Consider the following 23,278-nt stretch of genomic DNA (forward strand, 5'->3'; position numbering starts at 1 on the left):
AGATGGATGGATGGCTGGCTGGATGGATGGATGGCTGGATGGATGGCTGGATGGATGGATGGAGATTGGTTTAAGCTTGCATTAGCTGCTCCTTTAAAATGCACTGCTGTGCCCTGCACCTATACTCACACTCTTAACCCAGATATTAATTGTAATTAAACGTTTTAGTAATCATTACTTATTCTTTCGTGTTTGGTAAAAATGTTGTCCCATTACTAAATCAAATTAGTTAACTGTACTTTTCTACACAAATATAGAGTGTAATGAACTTGTTAAGCAGAGATTACTAAAGATATTATGTTTTTGAAGTGAAGGGGCGGGGCATATTCAAACTCAGTCCTGCTGCAACATGCACCGTGGCAAGTTCAACGACTCCTGACTGGTAAGTGTGAAGAATAACTATTTTAAATAATTCTAGCTATTTCTTTGCTTAAAAGATAGCTGAGTTCCATGTGCAGATATAACTGAAAATTATAGTTACAGCCTACCGCCACCATTATCGACACTTTGGTAAAGTGAGGGGTTTTGGAATCGAAGTTAAATATCGCGAGTGGAGTGGCGAGCGCGAATGTTAGCATTGGCTTAGTGTTAGCATACTGACGAGTCTCAGTTTATAACGGACAGTTACTTTAGGAGAGATGTACTTTGCTGAAATAAACCTTTATTACACCAAGTTTAAGCCGAGTGTATCCTGTCTCTGAGGGTAATTTTTTTTAATCGAAAAAGCCGCTCCAGTAGTGTCAAGACAGCTAAATGCTATCGTTAGCTTAGCGTTTCACATCGTTCGTAACAGCATGTGCTTGTGTTAACCTAGTCCACGTTTTTTTTCTATACGGTTTCGTATGTACTGAAATGTAATGGTCGGACACAAAGGTTGAAATCTTGTATGACTAAAGAGCTGAAGCTGAGGTTATCGCCAGTTCTTCTTCTCCACCTCTGATCTCCAGACTCTTAAAATACAGAACTGACAACAAGTTAGAAACGTTATTAAACCTGTCAATTGTCTGCAGACAGAAGGGTAAGCCTAACTCATTTGGCAATATTTTAACTCTAATGTGAAATGGGAAAACAAAATTTTCAGGCTGAGAACAGAAATTTCAAAGGGAGACAGTATTTCAAAGTACCATATTTCCTTGATCACTGATGACATGGTTGTGGACAAGTGTGCTAAAATTTTTATTATTTTTTGTTCTTACAGGTCCGTGTGAAGATGCAGTGGAAGTGCAAATACTGTGAGTTTACATCAGAGAAAAGGGGTTACCTCTTAAAACATTACAGGCTAAAACATGGAAGCTACACCAGAACTGTACCATTTCCTTGCTTACACCAAGAGTGTTTATGCACATTTAAGTCCATCAGTGCACTTAGGGTCCACTTATCCAAAATTCACCAGAAAGACCAAGATGCACAACTGTGTGAAACACTGACCTTTCACTGTCAGTCCTGTGATTTTTCTGCTGCTTGCACAGAGGCAGTTTTTATCACTCACTTGCGGAGTACACATTTAAAAGTTAATCACAGAGTCCACTGTCCATATAATGGGTGTAACTTTCATACTACTGTGTACTCCACATTCAATGCACACAGAAGTAAACAGCACAGAACAGGCAATTGGAAGATGTTCAAACCAGAAATAGTGTCTGGTAGTGAAACCAATGAAGTGGCAGAAGAGGAACATGGGCCCCCAAACAACACTGTTGATTTAGAAGGCAGCGAAGAGTCCAGCAATGAAGAGCATCATGATCTTGGGAAACAGTTGGAGCACAACCTAGCTGCTCTTTTTTTAAAGATGCAAACCATCCTCCACATTCCACAAAGTTCTATCGATGAAGTTATACAACAGCTCCTACATTTAAGTGAACTGTCCCAACCACTGCTGCACAATTCAGTCAAGGACATTTTGAAGCTACACACAGATGTAGATGATTCAACTGTGAAACAGGTAGTCAGGGCTGCCTCAGAGAGCAATATCATACTAAAGTATTGTGGCAAGGGTGGCTCCTTATCAACCTCTAAAAGGAGAGCAGCATATGTAAACAAAAACTTTGATGTGGTTATGCCAGTTGAGTACTTTATTGCCAGGGAAAAGAAATCTAGTGCTGTATATGTTCCTATAAATGCCATGTTACAGAAAATGTTGAACAGGGCAGACATTTTAGATAAAGCTCTTCCAGTACAAAAACATGTGCCACATGAGTACAGTACATACAGAGATGGTTTGTACTGTAAAGGAAATGGCCTCCTTAACAGCGAGGAATTCAGAATCGCTGTTGGACTTTACACAGATGATTTTGAAGTGTCCAATCCATTAGGGACATCTAAGAAGAAACATAAAATGAGTGCAGTGTATTGGGTGCTTGCCAATGTGCCATCAAAATATAGGTCCACACTCCAGTCCATTCAACTTGCTCTTTTATGTAAAGCCTCTGATGTAAAAGAATATGGCTATGCTAAATTTCTTCATCCTCTGATCCAGGATCTGGTTTCTTTGGAGCAAGATGGCCTATATGTTGAGAAGTTGGGAGCATGTGTCAAAGGCACAGTGTTGTATGTGGCTGCTGATAACTTGGCTGCTCATTCTTTTGCAGGATTCTTTGAGAGCTTTGGAGTGGACAAGTTCTGCAGGTTCTGCATGGCAACGAGGAGTGAGATCCAAGACAAGGAGGTAAGCTCGGGCTCTTTTGAACCCCGAACTGCAGACATTCACAACAAACAGGTACAGGAGGTACAGCAGGATCCCACTTTGGCAAAACAGTATGGTGTAAAGGGACGATGTGTACTAACTGACAGTCTGGAGCACTTTCATGTTGCTCGTGGCTATCCCCCTGACATCCTACACGACCTTTTTGAAGGGGTTGTTCCTGTTGAGTTATCACTCTGCATTTCAGAACTGATTTCTAAGAAATATTTCACATTAGAAACACTGAACCATGCTATCAAATCTTTTGCATATGCTTTTCATGACAAAACTGACCAGCCTCAGCCTATTGCCCAAGGCTTCTCTACCAAAGGGACCATAGGTGGAAATGGCCATGAGAACTGGGCTCTAATCAGGTTGCTCCCACTTCTCATTGGCCATAAAGTGCCTGAAGGGGACGATGCCTGGAACGTTCTGATGCTCCTTAAAGATATTGTTGAATTGGCTGTAGCAACAAGGCACACTGAAGAGTCTATACATTTCTTTGACTGCAAAGTGTCAGAACACAGAGAACTGTTGCAAACTACATTCCCAAATTTCAAATTGCGTCCAAAACACCACTTCATTGAGCATTATCCTGAGATGATTAAGGCATTTGGCCCACTGTCAGATGTCTGGACAATGCGTTTCGAGGGAAAACATAAATTCTTCAAGCGGGTCATTCGTAATGCACACAACTTCAGACATGTGGCACTTACACTGGCTGTAAAGCATCAGAAAATGATGGCTTACTGTTTGGACACAAGTTCGTTTTTCAAGCCCTCAGTTGAGCTGGACAAAGTTACCACAGCACTGATCACATCTTTCCCCGAGAATGTCCAACAAGTTTTCTGCAAGAGAGTACCCCAGCTTACAAAGGTTCTGGTTGCATCATCAGTCTCTGTAGATGGAATTAGATATTGTGCTGATATGATACTCTCTGTCGGTTCATGTTCAGGCCTCCCAAATTTCAAACAGATCAAGCAGATTGTGGCAATAAACACAGAGATCTTGTTTGTGTGCAATACAATGACGGCATGGTACCATGAACATTTCAGATCATTTGAACTCTGTGGCAGCGCAAATCCCTCTTTGTGTGTGGTGGAACTAAAAGAGCTGAATGATGTTTTCCCTCTGTCAGCATACAGATTTGGAGAAAATTCAGCAGTGACACTCACTCGCTATATTCTGTGTTGAGAAACCACAAGTGTTGTCAGTACTAGCATTGCTCTGGATAGAGTCTAAATGTAAGCCTAATTGGTAATTTTGTATCTTTTTTGATAAGCCATATGTTAAACTGAATATCTATGTCTTTGTGTATATATTTCTAATAAGCTATTTTTTTTATTTCCAAGATGGCAGCACACCAGAAGATGACCTTGAGAGTAATTTTCACAGAGACAGATATAAGAAAGGTTGTTCTGAATACAAGACCTACTACAGTGGAGGATTTGATAGGCAAGCTTAAAGAATCACTGGGACTTAATTTCAACTTCAGTCTCCAGTACCAAGATCCTGAATTCAATTATGAAGTGTGCAATCTGACAGATATCGAAGATCTTCCTGAAAAACCAACAGTCAAGGTCATCCCTCTACTTGAGTTGGTATCTGTCTCAACATCTGAAGAAATTTTGAGTGGCACACCCAGTGTAGCAGATACAGAGATCCTCTCTACATCCTCGCAGGAGCGACAGAAACAGTGGCCAGATTGTTTTGATATCCCAGATTTTTCTGTTGATGTAGCATATAGACTTAGGCAAGCAGATCTTCAGTTTCTTCGTGATGGTACGCACCTGAAAGTAACAAAAGAGCTGAAACATGAGATTCTTGAAAGATTGGCAGAGAGCATGTATAGTTACACAGCATACCCAAATAATGCTCAGTTCGAAAGTGTTGCACAAGCCCTCATAAGCAAGCACCCCTCTCTCCAGGAGCGAGGCTCAACCAGTCGCTGTAGCGGCTGGAAAAATAGTCTAAAATTTAAAATGGCTAATTACAGAACAAAGCGCAGAAGATCAGGGTGCCTTGATGTAGCAGTAAATGCAGGGAAACGAGGAGGGCATTCAACTGAAGGAGAACCAGCCAACAAGAACATCAAGAAGGCAAAGAAAGGCGAGATCAACTTCTTACCCAACTTTCCAGACGGATTTAATCAGGTAGCCCTTGAGGGTGCCCGCAAAGACTTGGTTAATGAAATGCAGAAGAGAACACCAAATGGACAGCTTGTAAAAGAGAAGATGGATCTGACGTTTGCATTGAGAAGAAAAGAGGTGGTGGAGTCAGAACCTGCCGTATGTGAGATGGTGGAACGTTGGCCTGCTCTTTTCACAGAAGATCAGGTTAGTTCATTCATGAATAAAATAATGAGAACTTTTTTTTTAAATATGTGTCTGTGTTTCTCTTAGGAAACTGCCTTTATAAAACCTAAAAATATTTATCTGTTAGCCATTCCCACTGTCAGCAAAAAAAAAGTAATTTTACCATGCAGGACATGGTAGTTGCTATCTACAGCTGCCTTTATCTTTTTTTGGTAAGGAATATTGTATATTGAGTTGGTCGTTATTGTGAAATCAACACCCTGATGCAGAACTCTGATTTCAGATTATTCTGAAGAGGTTTATCATCTATTAATTCCCTATTCACGGTACGCTATCCTGCTTATTAAAAGGTTACTTGCCAACAAAAATATATAATTTGACACAAAATATTAATAGTCTGTTTATATGTAGCAATGGTCTGCTACACAAAAGTAACACAATACTACAAACAATCAGGGCAGTAGAAAAGCAACTCCTGTGTTGTGTGCGGTACAAAGTTTTTGTTAAAGAAGTTTGACTAGAATAACTGAAATATCCCCAAATTTAAAGTGTTAAGTGAGTGAGTTGAAGGGGGCTTTGTGTTTTACAGCTGACCATGTCCACACCTGTGCAATTTTTATTGCTGTCCTCACTCTGGTGCTTCCACCTTCAGTTATTAGCTGTAAAGATGTAATATTGGAGCATTTTCTGTATTTTGCAGGTATGCATGGAGTTCAACAGGATTGTTGGCAAGAATCTCAAACAGGAATTCTATGAGAGCATTGATCGGCACAGTCCTCGTCTTATCGAGATTTTTCGATCCAAGAGAGGGAACATTGGCCAAATGTTGACACAGCTTTCCCAACAAACAAAGGTTGGTCCTATTAATCACTTGCATTGTGTGCAACAGCTCATGTAATGACTTGGCTTTAAGTCCAACTGTATTTATTTTCATGCTTCACATAGATTGTTGAAATGATTAAAAGATTTTGAATTTAGGGATGGAAAAACAAGGCTGAGTTTCTGAACTTCACTTAAACTTTCAGAGAACTTCAGTAAAACCTGCTAGTTCTTCTCAGTGTTAAGGGTGTTACTGTCTCAGTGGGTTAATTAACCATGAGCCATGTATTTCTTAAATTTTAGGGAATGTGCCTTCAAAAGTCCTTGATTACCATTAGGGATGCACTGATATTAAAATGTGGGATGATATCGATACCCGATATTAATATTGCTGTTATGGCAGATAACTGATAATGTATACAATATATATATTTCACTACCCTTTCGACACCTTGGAAAAAACAAAACAATCCCACAGCTGACATTGATTCTCTGCTTCAGATGAACTCCTCACAATCTTGCGCTGCATTGCTGTCACATGACCAAACAAATACCACATGACCAACCTCCTCCCCTGCCCGTCCGGAATCAAATGACAAGAAGATGGAAATAGATATGGGTTGTTAATATTGGCCCAGTTTTGTTTATCGGACCAATACTCACATGTTAACAAATGACTAATATTGGCTGATACCGATGTTAATGCCGATATATTGTACATTCGTAATAACGATGCTTAAGAAGATGTGGGGACTTTATATTTTTTGATACAATCAATTGTGCTTAGTTACTTGCTTATTTTTGTCATTTTACTGCCCAAAAGACTGCAGAGCCAACTGATATTCGAACACTGGTGCTCAGAGGACTTCCTGTTATCCTTGGTGACAACCCCACAGACTTCTACAAACCAGCCTTTGTAAGTAATTTTACTTAAAGACTACCTAAAGGAACAATAACAACTCAATCTTGAATTTTCACTCTTATACACGGTTCTCATGGGTCTTTGAAATACTTTAAATTCTTTAATATTTACTTTGCAATAATGTTTTGCAGCTGTGTTGTATGACCTATTTATCCAAAGTCAGTGTATTACTTGAATTAAGTGCCATTTGACACGGCCCCGGTTTGGAGAAGCAGCAGAGGTACTGGTGTAGGAAACTAAGCAATATACTGCTGTGATCAGTGTTTATAACAACATTATTTTAGCCACCTAAAAAATCTAGATCAGTGAAATGTACACTATACACAGAATATTTTCACTGCATTACCTTACTGTCAGTCAGACTTCTGACATAAAATTACTTTTATATAAGTTGTATATAGATTTCTCCTGCCAAACTTCATAGACAAAATCTGTTTACTTTGCTGAACAGAGGAACGGCTCTTCTACTGCTGCCTCAGTCTGTTCGATTGTGTTATTATTTGATTGGTTTGGATTCACTAAAATCACACAGTAGCACACATTTAAGGATCAAGGACATGCTAGACTAACAACTCTTGTGTTCTGTGAGGTAAAATTACTAATTTTTCCTATGGCATTTGGTTGGCATGAAGAGAGTGCTGTAACTTAATTTTCTAGTCAGATAGGTCCGTTGGACAGCAGTTTGAGATGCTGAAAATAGTATGCGTCCACTAAAACTGATATAAATTTTTTGACTTATCTAAAAATACAAGTTGCAGCAGTACATTGCTTATCTACCTACACTGATCCACCTGCTGCTTCTCCAAAGTGGGGAAAGGCTGACCACCATCTACTGTAGGTAAGTATGCTGACCATCTGTAAGCACCTCATGCAACCCACTTTAAAGGGATAGTTTTTTTTTTTTTTTTTTTATATATATATCTTAATTTATATCTTATGCTATGCTGTGTTGGGTTCATGTCAGGATTTGGGCATAGACAGACAGGCGTGGGAAAACAGATGGCAGTTCCAGTGATTGAAGAAAACTTGTGAGCATAGTTTTAAACAATTCAAAGGATAAGGTATTGTTCCACTTAGCACTAGCACATGAAGATGCTGGATAGATGTTCTTTTGTGGAGCTCCAACTCATTCAACATTTACACTAGGAAACTAGGGCTGCATAGCATGATAAAACAGATATGACAGAAATTTCAATTTGATTGTGGAAGTTATTTTTTTTTATCAATTATTGATGGTCACTGAAATATCATTGTTGTGCTCTTGTCATTTATAAAGGACTCAGATGATGATGACTCTTTCCGCAACATTGACATTGGGATCCTCCTTGTTGAACCTGAAGGTGCTGTGCCCTCATCCTCCCTGCATCTCAGTCCAGCCTCACTAAAAATTGTCATTGAGGGAGAAGTGGTGATGGACAACATTCAAGACCTGCCAAAAGCTATGTGTCTTCTCTTTGGACTTGCATATGCAATGCATCTCAGTTACCCCATTTCTATGAAGTTCACGTTCCAGTTCATCCAACAGGTATTTCTTGAGCTGGGCCACGTTGAACTAAAACCAAAGTTACAAACATTGAAAAACCAGCTTGCGATGTAACGAAATGTCTTGTGTGTTGTCAGTGAACAGTCAGGGGGTTGAAAATATACTCAATGCAGATGGAGTTGATAAAGTTGCTCTTATCTAATGCAGTTCAGTGCAGCAGTACTGCCACAACTTTTATTTCTTAAGAAAGTTTGTAATGTTCAGCTTACAGTGTTATAAGAGACATCAGTGTCCAGCCACTTGTACTCTAAAAAACAGGATTTAGAAGTGTATGCTCAGGGCTCCATAGTAATATTTAGTTGATACAGTTAAAGGAAAATTCAGCACTTTTCATGTAAACGTCCAGTTTGTGTTGATGGTAAATGTAGTCATTTGAAGCAGTAAATTCAAAATAATGTAATTCTTCCTCAACAGCAACATTACTGCTTATTTTACAGGTTTTTTCAGTCAATAGCAGCACAGGAATTTATTGCTTCAGTTGATTACATTTACTAACAACACAGACTGTACATTTACATAAAACATGCAAAATCTTCCCTTAAACATAGTTGATCTGTTCATTTTCCAAGTTGGAGATTGTGTCCTATTTTAAGGTGTCCAGTTTTTTCAAAAGGATGCAAATATTTTTGTTGAATGCTGCTGCATTTGTATTCCTTCTCTAAACATGTTAGAATTGAGTTCAAGCACATATGCCTATTTTTACTTGCCTTTTGTATGGCAAACTTTTTTTTGAATGGCTACTGTTTTGATACTTTTTTATACTTCTGAAAAACATGACAAACTACAGTTAAAATTGTCTTTTGCGTAAGTATTCTGCAAAAAATAAAATATTGGAATGTTGAAATGTATTTGATTTATTCTCTTTACAATTTAGTGTTACATTCAATACAACTTGAACATAAAAAGGGTAATAGGAAGAGGGTAAGAGGAAATGTTATTAATTATATTAACAAAATATAAATAGCTTTAAATGTTAAATTGCTTATTTGCTTTACAGTTTAGCTTAAAAGTAATTTTCACTCTTAATCCAAATTAGTTGAGTTTACTAGAAAATCGCGTGGAAACTCGTTGCCTTAAACCATTCTAGTTTTTACACAAAGATGAAACTAAACATGTTTAGTTGTGTTAACTTAGAACCTTAGTGCAATGTATCAAACATGTTCAGTAGTATTTACTAAAATTGATTAGCTCACATAAATAGGAAGAAATTTATATGAGGTAATCAATTTTAGTTAAGACTACTAAACATGTTTAGTTGTGTTAACTTAGAACCTTAGTACAATGTATCAAACATGTTTAGTAGTATTTACTAAAATTGATTAGCTCACATAAATGGGAAGAAATTTATATGAGGTAATCAATTTTAGTAAAGACTACTAAACATATTTAGTTTCATCTTTGTGTAAAAACTAGAATGGTTTAAGGCAACGAGTTTCCACGCGATTTTCTAGTAAACTCAACTAATTTGGGTTAAGAGTGCACAGCTGTGTGACTAAATGAAGGAAAAGTAGGCATTTTCTACATCATAAAAACCCTAAAATACAAAATCCTAAAAGTGAAACAAAAACAGGGGCCAAGAACAGTGGAACACATGGAGGATTCAACAAAGACAATTGGTAGTTTGGTGATTCAGCATAAATGGAAAAAGAGAAGAAAAGCAAACACAAGCAAAACTAATGAGGACAGGGTAAATAACTGCAAAGGATCAAAAACAGGAAATAAACCTAAAAAAAAAAAAAAAAAACGCAAAAAAACCTCACCTTCAAAGCAAAACAGGAAGTACCCAAAAGACACTCTATTCTCACTGAGAACTGAAGGCTAACACAAAACACGATGAGACACAGGGGAATGTAAACATCAAAAGAAACTAGGCACACAAAGAAACACAAGAAAACAAACACATTTAACAAGAGCCCAGACTCAACAAATATCTTATAAAAACCTGGGAACTTAACAGTGTGGCTACAGTTTAGCTGTGGGTACTGCATGTACTGTAGGAGTTACATATGTTCATGCTGGTTTAGTTTCAATTTTTTTTTTACTGTTTGTCTTTTTAGAGACAGCAGTGAATTACAACATGTGCCCCACGTACTGCCAGCCCCAGGCCATTTGCTGCATGTCGTAGTCTCTCACCACCTTTCTGTCTCATATACCATCCCTGTCAAATAAAAGCCTAACAAGACATTATTGTTAAGCTCAACATCAGCAGCAGCCATAACTCTCAATAATAAACCTCTTGGGAGATGCTGTGACCTAGTTTAGTGCCAACATGATCTCATCAATTGCAGCTAAAGTTATGCAAAACTCCTGATTTTTAAAGACTAACTAAAAATGAGAAAAAACTTTAACAAAGGGAAAGGGGGAAAGAAAAAAATATTGTAAGCCTTCAAACATAAAGGCTACAAACATGTAATGTGATTCGCTGCAGATCATGTCAGGGTTCTTGCCAGTGTCTTACAAAAATGGCAGTCTGCCTGCCCTAAGCTATCTCTCCACTGGGTCTTAACACTGTTGATTTGCTTTTTTAATACAAAAGTTACTATTAAGCTGCTTAGCTACTGTTGCTGTTAGCCGTTACATATATTAAAAACAGTTTCTTTGCCCCTCTCTCTTTCTCTCTCGCTTTCTCATAACACCCAGCATGTGTGCATAGATGCTTTTAGTTCAGTCTTCCATCTCTGCCTCACAATTAGATCAGGTTAAGAACAGGTTGCCAGAACTGCATTAATTGAGTAGAACATTTAACCCTAACTCTAACAGAATATTCATTTTTTGTTTTATTAATTTGATCTCCCAAGTCAAAACTAGAGAGAGATTAAAACTTGACTTCAGTTTTAATTTACAATGTAGGAAAAAACATAAAAACAATAAGGTTTGTGTGTCCAGATAGATAGATAAATAGATCTTCTGGACAGAGATCTCAGCTCCTTCAGTCAGAGACTGAAACATCCTCGCTGCAGGAAGGAGCGCTTTCGCAGGTCATTCATCCCAACAGCAGTTAGACTGTATAACACATCATAATGTCTTGAGTCACTTGGACACTTTACCTCCTCTGCCATCACTTTATCCATACAGTCAGATACATTTTATTTATTACACTCACCCATATAATGCATACCGTGTATGCTGTGTACCTTACCGGCTACAAATGTATATAATATTTTGATATCTGTATATAGTGTTTTGACGTGTGTGTATATATGTGTGTATATGTAAATGTGGGTATTGACACTGATATATATATTTATGTATATAGTGCTTATGTATATGTGTATAGTTTTTTGCTATTTTATTTTATTCTATTGAATTTTAGTTTTTAGTTTAGTTATCTGTTCTTACTCATCCTTTTCATTTTTTTCTCTGTATTGAGCTGCTGTAATGCACAAATTTCCCCGTCGTGGGATTATTAAAGTTTTATCTTATCTTATCTTATCTAGATGTAGTTCATGGAATCTGCTGGAGCCATTCTCCCAATTTGGGGGTCACTGCCCCAAGTGATCCAATTATCACGGGGACCACTGTTACCTTCTCCTTCCACAGACTTTCTAGCTCTTCACTGAGCCCTTGATATTTATCGAGCTCCTTGTGTTCTTTCTTCCTGATGTTGCTGTCACTTGGTATTGTAACATGGATCACTACAGCTTTCTTCCTCTGTTTGTCCACCACCACAATGTCTGGTTGGTTAGCCATCACAAGTTTGTCCGTCTCTATCTGGAAGTCCCACAGGATCTTAGCTCGGTCATTCTCAACTACCCCTCCAGGTCATACACGGCACAGATGTTCCTGTATACTATACCTGTCATGGTCCTGGGCCGGTGGCCCAGTATTCTATGTTCCTGTGATATAGTTCTGTTTCATTATGGTTTCACTGTTTCGGTTCTGTTGTGCTGGTTGTCCTTCGGTGTCTGTGTTCCTAGTTGTTAAGCTCTGTGTACTCTGTTAGGTTCTTTCAGGTTTTATTTTGGTGGGTCTTTTGTCGGTGCGCTTTGGGTTTTGTTGTGCTTCCTGTGTTTCCCTCCCAGCTGTTTCCCATTCGCCCATTACCTGCTGTGTATATATTGTCTGTGTTTTCACTTTGTCCTCGTCGCATCATTGTTGATGGTTGTTGTCCGCTGTTCTGTGCCAAGTCTTGTTCATGTCTGAAGTCTGGTCTGTTTCATGTTTCTCCCCCATCCGGTGTTTTTCCAGGGAGAACTTATGGTTGTGACTTTGTCAAAATTTGTAAATAAACGTGTGTGAGAGTACTACTCCCGAGTCTGCATACTGGGGTCCTCCTTCCTACCTGCGCAGCGGCCATCCATAACAATACCATCCACTTGGCTATTGCGCTCCATGTATGCATGTATACATGGAGCAGGCAGGACATCTTGCACCCTGCTGTTATGTGCTGGATTCTCTCAGGACCATCTCTGCACAGTCTGCACCTGGGGTCTTGCCTTGTGTGGTAGATGCCAGCCTCTATCGATCCTGTGCTCAGAGCTTGTTCCTATACTGTGCTGCCATGATTAGTGCCTCTGTGCAGTCTCTCAGTCCAACTTTGTCCAGCCATTGGTAGGATTTTTCTATAACAGCCACTTCTTTGATCTGCCAGTGGTGCTGTGCAGAGGCCTGTCCTGCCATGATGGTTCCTGTTCTTCCTCCTCTTCTTTCTTGAGTTTCTGCTGCCTGAGGTACTCAGTAAGCACCAGTTCCGTTGTGGCCATCTTCCTGATGTATTCATGGATCTTGATTATTTCATCTAGGTTAGTGGTTCTGACACTCACTAGTCCTCAGCCTCCTTCCTTCTGCTTGGCGTACAGTCTTAGGGTGCTGGATTTCGGGTGAAACCCCTCAATGCATGATAAGGAGCTTTCTTGTCTTGATATCAGTGGCTTCTATTTCCTCTTTTGGCCAGCTTATTATCCCATCAGGGGACCTGAGAACTGGCAGGGTGTAGGTGTTGAACAGATGAACAGCAATAAGGAGCAATACCCTGCACAGCTAGAGGCTAAGATCTAAAATATATATATAGTGTGCAGCATCTTTGACATTAAAGTCTCTATGACCGCATGATTTACAGAAGCAGATGTCCACATGAGCACGTGATTTACAGAAGCAGATCAGGGAGGCATAGGCCAATACAAAATTAATAACTGATAATAACTGATTAGATATGAAAAATTCAGGACTGGATGTGGTGCAGGTTATGTAATTATATATAAGGATTTATGAGGAGTAAAAAGCTGATTGTACAGAGTATTCTAAATCACGTTTTGCTTTTTTTTTTTTTTTTTAAACAATCATATCACATTTTCTACAAGCACCAAGTGAAAACGTAAAATATTTACAAGTCAGATGTCGTCTCATGCTACAAGGGATTTAATGATAAATCTCCTGCGGTCTGAATGTGGGATTCCCAGCAGCAGTCACAGGATCTTCTATGTGATTTGATTTAAACAGACTCCCTGCAGTCCAGAAGGTGGCCTTTTCCCCATGCTTTAAACAGCTAAACATCTGCTCACACCTGCTATTATACATGCTGTCAGGTTCACGAGTCAATTTGAACCAGGTTTTAAAATGATCTCTGCTGTGTCTTAAATGAAATATCAGTATGCAACTTTGTGAGCTTGGCCTGGCTGACTTGTCAACATTCATGGCAAGTCTCAGTTTGAGGGTGTCTGTAGGGCTCATTAGTTTCAACTATAAAGACCTTTTTATTGTCACTGTTCAATACCTGATTCATTATCATACCATCCAACATATGCTGAAAACTACTGGGTGGTGAATCCAAGTGCATAAATTAGTTAATATTTATTTTCAGTTATATTTTCAGCACTTTTGAGTAGTAAGAATATGAGCTGAAATGATCATCCAATCAATCTAAAAGTTGATCATACAAACAATATGATTGTCCCACCTTCCCCAGTGTGAGAATTTATTTATAATAATTTGAACATTTTGGAAATTTTAAAATGTTCAGACAACCAAGATTTTGGTCTTTTAAATTTTGTGTTTTCACATCCACCAACCAGAATAAATTACAGTTAACTGAAGCCCTATCAAAGATCATTCACATTAATAAATAATCATAATCAAACATTATCCTGGCCTAAATAAGAATGATAATGACAGGATTGGAAGATAAACATTTATTTAATAATTGTTCATCATGTCTGTCTACAATAGGGTAGAATGTTAAAGTATATATAAGTACATATATTATTAATTATTATTATCTGACATGTCGTATAAAAGGTTTTATATCTGTTCTATAACTGTGGTTAACCATCCACAGCAAAGGACAGTGCACAAGAGAGGTGATGAAGAGAGTGCAGGTGTTACACCACTCAGACTGTAACAATGTTAGGTATAAAGAACATTCACACGGGAAGAACCAGGCTGGACACAAGTCTGGGGGTCCTTTGTACCACCGTACATTTTTCTGCTGACACACACTCGCCCAAACATCACCAACAGCCCATCCTGCCCCCTGCTGGCAAGTCAGGTAAGTATATACATGGAATAAAAGAATAGACTACTAAATAGACTACTAAATAAATCAAGCCTTGCCTTAAAGCACTAGGCAGGTACAGTGAAAATACACTCTACAGGTGCCACATTCCTCCCCTGCAAAATAAATGTTGTCCTCAACATAAGCCTTGCTTCTTGGTTCAGCATTAGCTAAAAAGCCCAACGGTACAAAATATAACAGTTAAGGTGTAAGGCAGAGATATTTTACATTACACATTTAGTGGCAAATTCAGGTTTTACCTTGACAGTGCATTACTATCACTGTGTGACATAATAACAATTTTCCCCAACAGTGCTACGGCTTTTCCCCAGGTTAATTCTAGGTAGACACAAAAACGTATAACACTGAGCTGAAAACAATCCATTTATCTATTTGACATGACTCACTTTGAGTCTAACATATTAACGCATAACAAGAATCTTTCTTTAGTAATTTTAACCAGGTGAACATTAACAACAAATAAACATATTAGCAGTTACTTCCCCTTTTTTTTAGACTGCACGTCAAGGGCAGTAACCACTAGATTTCCAGACAGTGCATATCAACGCCTTGACTGTCTCTTAGTAGTATCCTGCAGGGACAAGAGTAGGATAAATCATATGTGAGCCAAACATCTGAGAGAGTACCCAGGGTGCATTATAATGACCAAATGTTTCTGTTCGTTCACCTTATTTACTTTGTTTATACTCCACTCTGCATTTAATTGTTATTAATCTCTGGCTCTCTTCCACAGCATGTCTTTTTTTTCTCTCCCCTCAGCCCAACCGGTCGCAGCAGATGACTGCCCAGAGCCTGGTTCTGCTGGAGGTTTCTTCCTGTTAAAAGGGAGTTTTTCCTTTCCACTGTCACCAAGTGCTGCTCATAGCGGGTCGTTTTGACTGTTGGGTTTTCTCTGTATTATTGTAGGGTCTTTACCCGCAATACAAAGCACCTTGAGGTGACTGTTTGTTGTGATTTGGTGCTATATAAATAAAATTGAATTGAATTGAATTGAAATGATGGTGTCAGTGTGTTCAGTGTGTAAGTGTGGTGTCAGTGTGTTCAGGTTAATGTCTCTTTAGGTAATCTCTCTCACTGGGCCCTGTAAAGCTGTGTGTCAAGCAACTCTGTCTCCTGATCACTGGGCAGATCTGCACACTGACCAGGTTGTGTTGCTCCTGTGGCATCGCTTCCAGTGCTGTTGTTGTCCAAAATCACTTGTATTGTATTGGACTCCTCTGCTTCTGCCCCCTGCTCAGACTGATGCAGTGTTTCAGGTGTTTCCGGGGCCACTGCTAGTGTAATATCCTGCTTTCCAGACCAGTGGTGGTAGCATCCAACCCTCTGAGCCCAATAGAGGCAGGGTGGAGTGGATGGAAATGTGTATCAGCGACATATCACTGAGGGATAGTAGAAAGAGTGAAAGGGAAGGTTTACAAGATGGTAGTGAGACCTGCTATGATGTATGGTTTGGAGATGGTGACTCTGGTAAAATGACTGGAGGCCTTGATCCTTGAACTGGAGGTGGCAGAGTTGAAGATGCTAAGTTTCTCATTAGAAGTGACCAGGATGGATAAGATTAGAAATGAGTACATCAGAGGGACAGCTCAGACTGAGCGCTTTGGAGACAAAGTTAGAGAGCCAAGGCTGAGATGGATTGGACATGAACAGAGGAGGGATAATGAATCAGAATCTTTATTGTCATTGTACACACAAGTTGCACAACGGAATTTAAAATGCCTTCCTTTCTAGGTGCCTCAGACAATAAATAATAAAAATATGAGTGATAAAAATGATTACTAAAATGCAATACACAATAATAAATTAACAGAAGAATCTAGCCCCGATACACACACCAACGCACGCACACACTCAGCACTACCACCCCACATCACTGTCCATTTAACCACACAGAGTTCAGTTCAATGATAGCCCTGGCATAAAAGCTGTTCCTCAGTCTGTTTGTTCTGGCCTTCATTGTCCTGAAACGTCTGCCTGATGGCAGTAGCTGAAACAAGGAGTGTCCAGGGTGTGAAGGGTCCTGGAGGATGTTCTGTGCCCTCCTCTGGCAGCGGGCATTGAACAGTTCCTAGAGGGAGGGCAGGAGACAGCCTATGATCTTTTGAGCAGTGTTGATGATTCGCTGGAGTGTTTTCCTGTCTGCTGCTGTGCAGCTGTTGAACCACACACACAGACAGTAGGTCAGGATGCTCTCTACAGAGCAACAGTAGAAGGACACCAGCAGATTTTGGGTCAGATGGTTGCTCCTAAGAACCCTCAGGAAATGCAGTCTCTGTTGGGCCTTTCTGACAATGCTGGTCGTATTGATACTCCAGGTCAAATCATCCTGCAGATGTACTCCCAGGAACCTAAAATCTGAAACCAGCTCCACTTCATCCCCCTCGATGAACAGAGGTTGAATGACATGTGTTGTCCTCCTCAAGTCTACTACCATCTCCTTTGTCTTAGTGGTGTTCAGGATCAAGTTATTCTCACTGCACCACCTTGACAGCCGCTGCACCTCGTCCCGGTATGCTGACTCATCCCCCCCTGATATGAGCCCCACCATAGTGGTGTCATCTGCAAACTTAATGATGCAGTTAATGGCATGTATGGAGGTGCAGTCATGTGTGTAGAGGGTGAAGAGTAGGGGACTCAGCACACAGCCCTGTGGAGAGCCGGTGCTGAGGCTGATGGCTGAAGAGAGGTGGGGACCTACTCTTACCCTCTGGGAACGGTCTGTCAGGAAGTCCTTGATCCAAAGACAGGTGGAGCGTGGTATCCCCAGATCTGACAGTTTAGTCACCAGTCTGCCAGGAAGGATGGTGTTAAACACCGAGCTAAAGTCCACAAAGAGCAGCCGAGCGTAGTTCCCCCCCTGCTCCAGGTGAGAGAGGGCAGAGTGGAGGGCCGTGGCAATGGCGTCCTCTGTGGACCTGTTGGCTCTGTAGGCAAACTGGTGGGGGTCTAATCTGGGGAAGAGACTGGAGATGACGTGAGCCCAGACAAGCTTTTCAAAGCACTTCATAACAATTGGTGTGAGTGCTACTGGCCTATAGTCATTCAAACCTCTGATAGTGTTCTTCTTGGGGATGGGGACGATAATGGAGGACTTCAGGCAGGAAGGGACAGCAGCCTGGCTCAGGGACTGGTTAAAAATGCTGGTAAAAATACCAGCCAGCTGAGCCGCACAGACCTTCAGTATCCGTCCAGAGACACCATCGGGCCCCACAGCTTTCCTGAGGTGCACAGTTTCCAGCATACGCCTCACCTCTTGCTCCTGCAGCCTGAGGATGCTGCTGCTGCTGCCTGCTGATGGATGTTGGATGGCTGTCTCTGGTTGCTGTACCTTAAAGCGTGCAAAGAAGCTGTTCAGCTCCTCTGCCAGATTGATGTTACTCTGATCAACTAACAGGCTGGGTTTGTAGTTCAAAATATGCCGAACCCCTTGCCACACCTGCCTGATGTCATGGCTCTGGAAATAGTCCTCAATCCTCCTCTTATACACAGCCTTGGCCTCCCTGATGCCCCTCTTCAGGTTGGCTCTGGCAGCACTGTAAAGCGCCCCATCACCAGCTCTGAAGGCGATGTTCCTCTCTCTGAGTAAGCTCTGCACCTTTCCATTCATCCATGGCTTTCTATTTGGAAAAACCTGGATATTCTTGTCCACAGCTACAGTGTCGGTGCAGAACTTGATGTAGTCCAGAACAGCCGAGGTATACTGCTCCAGGTCCTGGTGCTTGAATACGTCCCAGTCAGTTGTTTCAAAGCAGTCCTGCAGTTGTTGAGAGGCACCTTCAGGCCAGGTCTGAACAGTCTTAGATGCAGAAAGAGCAGTTTTGCTGAGGGGGGTGTATGCTGGAATCATAAGCAGGGACAGATGGTCTGACTGGCCCAGATGTGGCAGTGGCACAGCCCTGAAACCCAGCTTGATGTTAGAGTAGACTTTATCCAGTGTGTTGTTCCCTCTTATAGGGCATTTAACATGCTGATGGAACTTGGGTAGAACAGTCTTTAAATCAACATGGTTAAAGTCTCCTGCAATGATGTGTACAGCCTCAGGATATCTGCTCTGTTGACTGCAAACCGTGTCATGTAAGAGACCAACAGCCGAGTTAGCATTAGCATCAGGGGGGAGATAAACAACAGTGATCAAAACAGCTGTAAATTCACGGGGCAGATAGATGGGCCTGCATTTAACAGTCATGTACTCCAGGTCCGGAGAGCAGTGGCTGTTCACAGTCATACTGTCTGTACACCAGCTGTTGTTTACATACAAGCACACACCCCTCCTCTGCTCTTACCGGAGGTCCGCATTCTGTCATGCCGGTGTGTTGTCCTGCCGGCTAGCTCGATGGCTGCATCAGGAATGGATGAATGAAGCCAGGTCTCAGTGAAGAGCAAAACACAGCAGTCCTTCACGGTCCTGTTTGTAGCCACCAGCAGTCTCAACTCATCCATTTTATTTGGGAGTGATCTTACATTGGCAAGGAAAACACTGGGTAGCGGAGGTCTATGAGGCCGTTTACGTAGCCTCTCCAAAATGCCGCCTCTTTTCTGCCTCCTTTCTCTGCGCCGTCTCCGTCTGTGACCCCTCCTCACAGGGATGATGAACCACAAAGAGCTAGGTGGTCTGGCGATGTCCACCGGGATGTTGTGAGAGCAGAGGAAGTTGGCCATAACCGCCTGCTCACTTTGTGCTCCTATATGTAGGAGTTCGTGCCGTCTGTATGTTACAATGTCCACCCACCATAATGGTGATGGTGATGTGTTGAGCCACAGTTGAAGCACACATAACAACATACACAATTTCACAGAGCACCAAAAAGGAGAGCACTGAGCCGCTGCGACTATGCGTGCCGCCATCTAATGGATATATTGGACAAAGGATGTTGAATATGGAGCTGCCAAGCAGGAGGAAAATAGGAAGACCACAGAGAAGATTCATGGATGCAGTGCAAGTCAAGATGCAGAGGGTTGATGTGACAGAAGAAGATGCTAGGGACAGGAGAGATGGAGGAAGATGATCCGCTGTGACGACTCTTAAAGGGAGCAACAAGAAGAAGAAGATGTGAACCTAACCCTAATCCCACCACTAACCCTAAACAGGTCACTGTAAATCTGGTGGATGGTAAAGGGACTAAGTATATAACTTAGAATAACAACAGGTGTAAACATAAAGACCACACTGACCTCAAGGTGTGTCGACAGAAAACATCTGTGCTGCTTTCTTCAAGTCTCCATCCTCACCTCACTTTTCATCTCTTATTGATTTAAATTACTTCAACTTTTCAATAACAACTGAAAGATAACAGTTACTCAACAAAAAATGTAGAGCGCAAGAGAGGTTTTAGTTGAAGGGTTACAAAAAGGCCAGAACAAATGCTGAGCCTCTAGAGACTCCCAGCTTCCTCTGTAGATATCTCTGAGTCATTATGTACTTTCATGGATTGTGAACTTCTCTTCTGCCCTTAGGGCTCGAAGTAAAACTCTAAAAGACACTACATGAGCTCAGGAAGTGCTCATTATCTGATTACAGACTACATTTTTTCTTTCTACCTTCATTTGGTTTCACTTTCAATTTGTTTCAACTGCCTTCACCATCATTAATCACCCGCTGCTGACATGTAATGCCTCCACACAGAAATACTTTCAGCGTGAAGCTAACTAGATGACACAGAGCAGTCAGCTGGGTCAGAGGGGCTTCAGCTCAGAAATACAGCTCTGGCCTTAGTCACAGTTGGGCTCAAGTCACACCACTGCATTGATTTATGTCCTCAATTTTCCACCAAACTCTTCCTGCTTATCCTTTTTGATTTTTAGTGAAGTTTTACAGAGCCATTTTCAAATCTGACCACCATAAGGAACAATATCACCACTGGGATATTATCACCACATATGAGCAAACTGCTTTAAAATACTGCTCTCTCTCTCTCTCCCTCTTGCTCTCTCTCCATATATATATATATATATATATATATATATATATATATATATATATATATATATATATATACATACATACATACATATATATATATATATATATATATATATGTATGTATGTATATTGCCTTCCCACCAAAAGATCAGGAAATAGAATTATTTTAAGGAGTAAAAGGTTCAGCAAGGCTCATTGGGTAGTCCTGGTCATCAAAAGGGGTGAAAGTATATGCTGAAACAAGTCTGATCTGCAGATGTTCCAACAAATAACTTCAAGCTTTTAAAGGATCTGCTCATAATGGTGCCCGTCGCCACAGGTAACATTCAGAGGTCTTGCAGAGTTTGTCCGATGGGCCAAAGCAGTACTGGCAGTGAGCAAAGACCCAACAGGAAATTGGGCATGCGTTCATAATGTTTTCGCTCATCAGTGTAAGTATCCACAGCAAATCATAGATATTATTTTCTACATCAGGCTATCTCACAGTACATTTTTACATTACCACAGTACATTTCACACTACCAGTGCCAAAGAACAGAAAACCAACACCTCTATTCAGTGGTTATATTATAAAGTCACTGTCGCTGTGTTACTGTCAACTTTGCGGTTATTACCTCAGAAATGCAGGCTCTGTGATTGGGTTATTTTTTTTCTGGGGGTTAGTGGGCTTACTCAAGAAATTATGGACAAAAATGATATTTTTAACAGAGGTAGGGCTTGGGCCAACCTAGACATAACTAATATGTAGAGTTGATCCAGATCTGTATCTGAATTTATGATTTTTTTTTTTTTTTTTTTAACACTGTAAGGAATTGGACATTTCACATCAAATCTTTACAGCCTTGGACTGCTCTCAGTGGTCTTTCTGGCTCATTTTCATTGTCTGGCTCAATCCTCTATGACAAGAACACAAAACAGCTGCCTAATCTGAGCTTTAAAGGTGATGAGTGAGAAACATCCATAAAAATCCATACACTGTGGGTTTCATCTGTCAGATCCAGAAATTAGATGTATTCACAAAAGATAACTCAGAAAGACACAACTTCAAGTTACTGTGATGAGGACATCTATGAACTTTAATGTTATCAAAAAGATTTGCATTCTTCTTGGTAGTGGCAAAACAACTGAACAACTATCTCCTAGCTAATAAGTGCATCTAGTTGCCAGAAAGCTGGAATCCCAGGATTCCCTGGATCACACATTCATCCATGATCTGGAACCAGATTCAGACAGCCAAGTGTGAGAAGACAGACCTCCACATAGTCTGGCTGGGCCTATAGAATGCTTATGGCTCTGTCCCCCATCAGCTTATCACCTCTGCCCTTGAATTCTTCCACATTCCAATTTGTATCCAGAATTTGGTATCTAACTACTTCACCAGTTCCCAGCTCTGATATTCAACACAGGAGGCTACAACTGGTTGGCACCACCTCCCTTGCCATGGGATGCGCAGTCTCTCCTATCCTCTTTACAGTGGCCTTTGAGATTAGCCTGATCAGCCGGAGACAGATGATTTGAGGAGTATGATCACCTTAAGGCCAACGATTACCAGCCTTGCGAAGTTACATGGACGATGTAACAAGCCTCCTACCAATTGGGGCTTGTACTGTTCGGTTCCTCAAAAGGTTTGAAGAACTCCTTACCTGGACCAGAATGAAAATCAAACCATCCAAGTTTTGCAGTCTCTCAGTTTGCAAAGGAGCCAGGAACAACATTACCTCCTTCACAGTGAACGGGGAAAGGATTCCACTACTGGCAGAGCAGCCTGTGCAAAGCCTTGGTGGACTGTATGCCGCTGAGATATCAGACAGTCACATGACTGCTACCACCATGAAACAACTCTCTGAAGGCCTGGAAAGGATTGACAGATGCTATCTCCCAGGAAAACTCAAGGTTTGGTGCTATCAGTTTACCCTCTACCAGCGTTTGATGTAGCCTCTAAAACTGTGCAAGATAACATCAACCACAGTGTCAAAGATGGATGCCAAAGCCAGTAGTTTCATCCACAAGTGGCTGGGCCTGCCACACAACCTCTCCACCACAGCCCTCTTTGGTTGAATCATGCTTCAGCTGACATTGGAATGTATCACCCTCAGCTACAGTCAAGAGAAGATGAGGCTCGTGCTAGAGCTGAGATACTCATCAGATCCGTCTGTAAGAGATGCCAAAGCACCAGTCCAAATGGGTTGTAAGTGAAGGGCAGAGGATGCAGTTGACCGAGCCATAAGCAGACTGAGGCACCATGAAATTGTTGGCAGGACCCAATCAGGGAGAGCTGGACTAAGTTGGAGAACAGCTCCCAGGTTCTGGTCTAAAGCATCTAGAAAGGAGAGGAAAGAACTCGTCTCAGAAGTGGTCAGAGCAGAGAAAGAGCACTATAATATCAGAGGGCTCAGCCAACAGCTGGTTGATAAGCTTCCTTATCAAAGCCACCTATGACACACTCCCTAGCCCCAGCAACCTCTGGCTGTGGTTTGGCTCTGAAGAAATCTGCCAGCTCTGCAATGCTCCAGGCCCAAGTCTGCAGCACATCCTCTCCAGCTGTAAAATATCATTGGCGAAGGGCCG

General features: G+C 41.0%; 1 protein-coding gene across 4 annotated transcripts; it reads left to right on the top strand.

The window, feature by feature from the left end:
- Positions 1-222: 222 nt before the first annotated feature.
- On the top strand, positions 223-9,102 carry LOC115776818 (uncharacterized). Of its 4 annotated transcripts, XM_030724600.1 has the most exons (8): positions 227-382; positions 1,199-1,232; positions 2,589-2,665; positions 3,819-3,924; positions 4,033-5,016; positions 5,696-5,848; positions 6,638-6,730; positions 8,013-9,102. In XM_030724600.1, the coding sequence occupies exons 5-8, from the start codon at positions 4,033-4,035 to the stop codon at positions 8,331-8,333; spliced, it is 1,551 nt and encodes a 516-aa protein (XP_030580460.1). In that variant the 5' UTR covers positions 227-382; positions 1,199-1,232; positions 2,589-2,665; positions 3,819-3,924; the 3' UTR covers positions 8,334-9,102. The 4 variants fall into 4 exon arrangements, with proteins under 4 accessions (XP_030580456.1, XP_030580460.1, XP_030580459.1 ...); XM_030724596.1 differs by lacking the exon at positions 3,819-3,924 and having other exon boundaries at positions 223-382; XM_030724599.1 differs by lacking the exons at positions 227-382; positions 3,819-3,924 and adding an exon at positions 404-703.
- The last annotated feature ends 14,176 nt before the right edge of the window (positions 9,103-23,278 follow it).

Source organism: Archocentrus centrarchus, unplaced genomic scaffold (genome assembly GCF_007364275.1).
Source record: "Archocentrus centrarchus isolate MPI-CPG fArcCen1 unplaced genomic scaffold, fArcCen1 scaffold_37_ctg1, whole genome shotgun sequence".
In the NCBI taxonomy this organism is placed as follows: Eukaryota; Metazoa; Chordata; class Actinopteri; order Cichliformes; family Cichlidae; genus Archocentrus; species Archocentrus centrarchus.